Source organism: Rhea pennata, chromosome 1, assembly GCF_028389875.1.
Source record: "Rhea pennata isolate bPtePen1 chromosome 1, bPtePen1.pri, whole genome shotgun sequence".
NCBI classification, from domain to species: domain Eukaryota; kingdom Metazoa; phylum Chordata; class Aves; order Rheiformes; family Rheidae; genus Rhea; species Rhea pennata.
Window position 1 is genome coordinate 195279255 of NC_084663.1, and position 5280 is coordinate 195284534.

The 5280-nt window shown below is 49.2% G+C and overlaps 1 protein-coding gene across 2 annotated transcripts in view; it reads right to left on the reverse strand.

Moving 5' to 3' along the window:
- NUP58 (nucleoporin 58) overlaps positions 1-2843 on the reverse strand; it is a 34370-nt gene extending 31527 nt beyond the window's left edge. For both annotated transcript variants that reach the window (XM_062577219.1, XM_062577210.1), the window contains exon 1: positions 2692-2843. In XM_062577219.1, the coding sequence (XP_062433203.1) occupies positions 2692-2804 (113 nt within the window). In that variant the 5' untranslated portion in view covers positions 2805-2843. The remainder of the gene's footprint in view (positions 1-2691) is intronic.
- Between the last annotated feature and the right edge of the window lie 2437 nt (positions 2844-5280).

The following is a 5280-nucleotide window of genomic DNA, read 5'->3' on the forward strand; positions in this document are numbered from 1 at the left end:
TATTTGCTTTATTTTGAAAACTACACATTCTAGAAGTACTACTGCGAACACCAGACAAAGCTTTATACGTAGTGGAGAATGCATAAAGTTATTGTACAAAATATTCAGGGAACACAGTAGCCACGATTGTCTCCAATGAAATTCACCATTACTAACAGCCAAATGAGTCTAAGAACTTTGAAGTTTTCAGATCTTAAGTTGACAAAAGATCAGATGAAATCTGCAATAGCTTCCTGCTTCCATTTGCAAACCTTTTTAGAAACTGACAAGTTTTCTAGAATTTAGGCTTCATCCATAAGCTACAACACTGAGGTGAAACGTAATTTAGACTTTTCGCAAGCCACCAGTTGTATTCAGATTTTTTTTTAATGTTTCATTTGCTAACAATAGTCATATTGTCTTAAAGAAAAAAGTTACCATATTGGACAATGTTCTCTTTTGTTCTCCCACCTCATCTCTATCCTTTGTATGAAGGCATAAGGAATTAAACAAAGGCTAATCTCTTAAAAAGAAGGGGGGGAAGCAAGTTATTATAGGCTTAACATTAGAAGTTTTGGAAACATCTATAAAACTCACTAGCTAAGTTCAGCAAGAGTTGGCAGTGCCTTAGTAGCACAATTTTCCAACCATACAGAAATCAGGATACCCTTTAGCTTTGTTACGCTCAAAATTTCAACAAACTAAACCACATTAGCATTAATTAGCTGCTTCTCAACTGAGACAAACTGAGACAAAACATGTTTCACTAGCTGAGAGCTGATATTTCTCATCTCTTCCAGTACAGAGTAAGATAATTTTTCTAGTGAAGCCTTTCATGTTTCAAAATTCCATCAAATTAAAGCTAAGGTAGAAAATATGCAGTTCAGTATACATGACAGCAATCAAAAAATAAAATGAAGTTTATTAAAGAAAAAAAAGTAGTAGTACAACAGTGGCAGTATTCTGACCAGCATTACAAAGCACAAGACCGGTGGCTGAGTTACTCTTCATAAAGGGATAGAAGAGGAGCTCAGGTCACTAAAGTCACTTGCTACTGATGCAGTATAGGAATCAGCCTAGCATACCATACAGGCTTTGGGCTGTACGGATAAACGATACTCTTACTTACTCTAAATCATAAAGCATACTGTCTACAAACACATGGCAATATTTGCCTTGGCCTGCCAAGAAGAGGACTAGTTTCTCCTTACAGTCTCTATGTTCACCAACAACTCATCCCACCAGAACGATCAGGATTCTTTCGTAAGTCAGCAACAGTAAAAAGGCCTCTCCCTCTGTGATACTCCTTGACTGACAGCCCTGAAGATTTATCCTGCTTATAAAAGTATTTGAATAAAAATACTGTTTGATATGTGTATTAATTAGTACTTTGATTTCAGAATTAAAGCCAGCTAGGATAACAACAGAAAACTATTAAAAATAAAAATATTTAATTCCAATAGGCAAGGCTTGCACCAAGTGCAACTTAACAAGATAAAGAATTTCCTTTATTTTGCAGTCTATTTAAAAGGTTTCTGAATAAACAAATGTTAAACTGGTTCATTTTAATCATAGAAAACCTGCATTAAATGAGCATGAAGCAAAAACTTAAGAACTCCATAAAAAAAGCTTCATTGTGGAAAAAAGGTACAAAAGAATTGAAGCACAGTTAACAAATATACACATAAATATGTCTTGATAACATAATTAAAAGTATGACAACAGATAGTAAAATTGTCCCATCACACGGGAACTTTCAAAAAACAGTATTTGACTTGAAAGATACTGTTTTGGATCCAGGTGTTGCATTCCCTTCCCCTCACAGTGCAAACTCTTGCCAATTCTGTCAGATAAGCATTTTGAATATATCTGCTTCAGGCCGTTTTGCTTGAATAGCTCACCACAGCCATTTAGTTGGTATTAAGTAATCAGTTTTGCTTGATCAGATTTGAGAAGAGTTCAAATAGAAAGCTTTACTACAAGGGCCCTAATCTTCACTGAAGGAATATATTAGAAAATAATATTCTTTGCTAGAGCAGTTGTGTACAAAACAAAAAATAAACCTTACCTATTACTCTGAGAAACCCAAATATTAATGATCTCATTAGCAGAGAGCCTGCTACATGACACAGGCAGATCATAGCACAGCACCACAGCCCCTCTTTCAATCCAGAACACTGTGCATCAAATACAAGGTTATCTGTGTCAGAAAGGATATAGATGCACTAACTTAAAAACAAACGAACAAACCCTGGAAGTTTATATTTGAACGTTAAACATTCAAGGTTCTTACATCAGTAAGCTACATGCCACATGAGCTCAAATTAACTGCTTAAATCTAGGTTAGCATGATTCACGTTCTGGATTTAAAATGTTAAAGACAACTGCAAAGAGTCTCTCCGATCCTACAAAACCAAGATAATACAAAGTCAGAAAGGACGCCTTCCCCTGCTGAACGGACGGGTCCCTAGGGCTGCTCTTGCAGAGCTAGAGACAGATCAGGCGGGAAGCACCCCCGCCCGGCGCGCCGGTGCGGACACGGCGACACGGGCTCCTGCTCGCACTGCCGGCCCCTCGGCGCCAGCGGCGACCTGCGGAGAGCAGCGCGGAGAGCGCCCGCAGGCCCCCCCCCGCCCGCCCCCACGTGCTGCCCGGGCCTGCCCCGCCGCGGCCGCGGAGCCCGGCCAGGGAGAGGGCGGAGGGGCGCGTTACCTCGGCGTGGCGGCTCCGAAGGAGAAACCGCCGCCGCCGCCTCCTCCCGCCCCGGCGGCGGCGGCCGCAGCGGAGCCCAGCGTCCCCGCTCCGAAGGAGAAGCCCGCAGACATGATGGCGGCGGCGGGAACGGCTGGAGAGCGGGGCCGGGAGACGGCAGCGCGGCCCGACAGCGGCGGCGAGGGTGGCGCGGCGCCTCTGCACCGGCGGCGGCCGCGGCCCCCTCAGCGCCGCATCGCGCCCGGCGCCAACTTCGAACCGAGGCGGCGGCGGCGGCAGCAAGCGCGCGGGCAGCCGCCACGCTCCCTCCGCGCGCCTGCCGCAATGCACCACGGGACGGCGGCGGCCCGCCGCCCTTAAAGCGACAGTAACCCCGGAGCCGCGCTGGGGCGCGCCGCCGCCCACGTGGGCCCGGGCGCCGCAGTGCCGCGCCGCGCACCCGAGCGCAGCGCACCGCAGCGCCGGCTCCGCGCTCCGGCCACTTGTCCATTCCGCCGGGGCTGTGGGTACAAACAGCCAAGGAGGTCCCACTCTGAGAGGGAGCTAGCCACTTCTTAACGGAGCTGCTGGCCGCCTTTCTTGCCCAGCGGATTTTCCCAAAACCTTTCGTAGCAACTACCATAGCTGACAAACACAGGGTTAATATCCTGGACGTAACACACTCCAGTTTTATTCAATGAACTTTCCACAAGAACTAAGCAAATGAACAGTTTGGGGTTGGAGGATGATGAGATCTTTCGTTTTTCTATTGCTGTTCTGTTGCTTCCTTCTTGCCCTGACAGAGGTAACAGCTCCGTTTCAGATTTCTAGTGATAATCTCATTTAAAATATAACATTGTGGAAGAACTCAGAAGTGGATGCAAGGGGAGAATGTGAGTGCCCAGTTTACTATCGCACTAGAAGGGTAATATGAATCACTTAACACCACGATGTATCTATTGGAGTATAATTTACGCTTTAGTGAGTAATGGCAATGTCATAGTTAAGAGGTATTCAAAAGATTTTGTGTTCCTGAGCTACTGTTCAGGACAAAGGGGGCATTCTGGATGCGATAAGCCCTAGAAAAATCTGGGAGGCTTCTGTGATGGTGTATTTCAACGTGGGCATCAGGCAGGTTTCTAAGGAAAGGCCGGAGGGATGTCGGAGGAACCTGCTACCCGACGGTTCGGGGAGCACAGCCCTTGCCAGGCGGCACACCTTCCAACCGAACAGGGCGGTGCGCGCCACAGCGTCTGAAGAGCCACGTCTTACCTACGTGCGGAATTGCCCTGGGCATAGTCCTTACGAAAGAGATGAAGGTAAAACAGCTCCTTTCTGGCCATGGGGCCTGGCACGGCCCGGGCGGCCGGCGCCGCGCAGCCGCAGTGCGCCCCCGCTCGGGCGCTGCCGGGCAACGCCGCGCGGCCCGCCGCCGCGCGCTGAGCCCGCGCGGGGACGTCACAAAGCCTGCCCGCCCGCTGGCCAATCAGGGAGCAGGACGTTCTAACGGCCGCCGGCGCCGCGGAGACCCCGCCCGCTGCGGGCCGGCGCTCGCAGCGCCTGCGCTGCCGTAGCGAAGGGCGTTGTGGGGCTCGTCCGTCCGTTCACCTGATGAGGACGGGTCGTGGCGCTGTGAAATCACCTCTAAGCGACTTCTGTTTATATATTTCTGTATACATTTGTGAACAAACTCTTCTGATCTGGCAGGCCATGAAGGGAACGGATACAGGAAAAGGAACCAAAGAGTGATGCTTCTTTCTGTAACATGATTTTAGTAACTAAAGACAGCCTGTGAATATCGCCACTTAATCGGTCAAAAACATTAAGTTCAAAACCGTGAAGCATATTGTCCTATGTCAGTAAAAGAAGTTCATTTTGTACAGGCTCTGTACCTTTTGTATCTGTATCGTTATTACCATTTTTTTCCTAAATAATCACAAAAACAACAGCTTATATAACCCATTTAGCAACCTTTATGTTTCAAATCTTTTGTCATGCAAGGTATGCCAAATTTTTGTGCATCTTCATCCATGCAGCTTCAAAATACGTGAATCACTTTAGTGTGCAGCTTGTTACTTAGTTCTAGCACAGATTTTTAGAAAACTTCACGCATTTTTTTCTAAGCGGGCCCATCTCAGAGGAAATTCATGAGACACCTGCAAAGTGAAAAGCCTGAAATGCGCCATGGCATGAACAAAAGTTTGCATCATCGGGGGAATGGCTCGGGTTTTTTTCCAAGTATTTTGATGCAGGATTTACTGCCGCCACGGCTCGGCGACGCTGGAACAGCCCCTCTCAGTGCCGGCTGGGAGACAAAGCAGCACGGCGAGCACCCCCGGCCGCTTCCCTCTGAGCGCCTGACCGAGCTGCCTTCGGGCTCTGCGCGGCACCGCTGCGGCCCAGCCCCCCCGGCCCGCCGGTCCCCCGCCCGCCTCAACCGCCGCCTCCCACCCGGACATGGCGCCGCCGGCCGCTGGCCCGCGCGGCGGCACACGCATGCGCGCCTCGCACGGCGGTGCGCGCGCCGCCGGCCGACAGGGGGCGCCGCAGCCGGGCGGTGCCCCCGCGCCCCGCCCCGGAAGCGTTTCTAGGTAACGGCCGCCCCAGCCC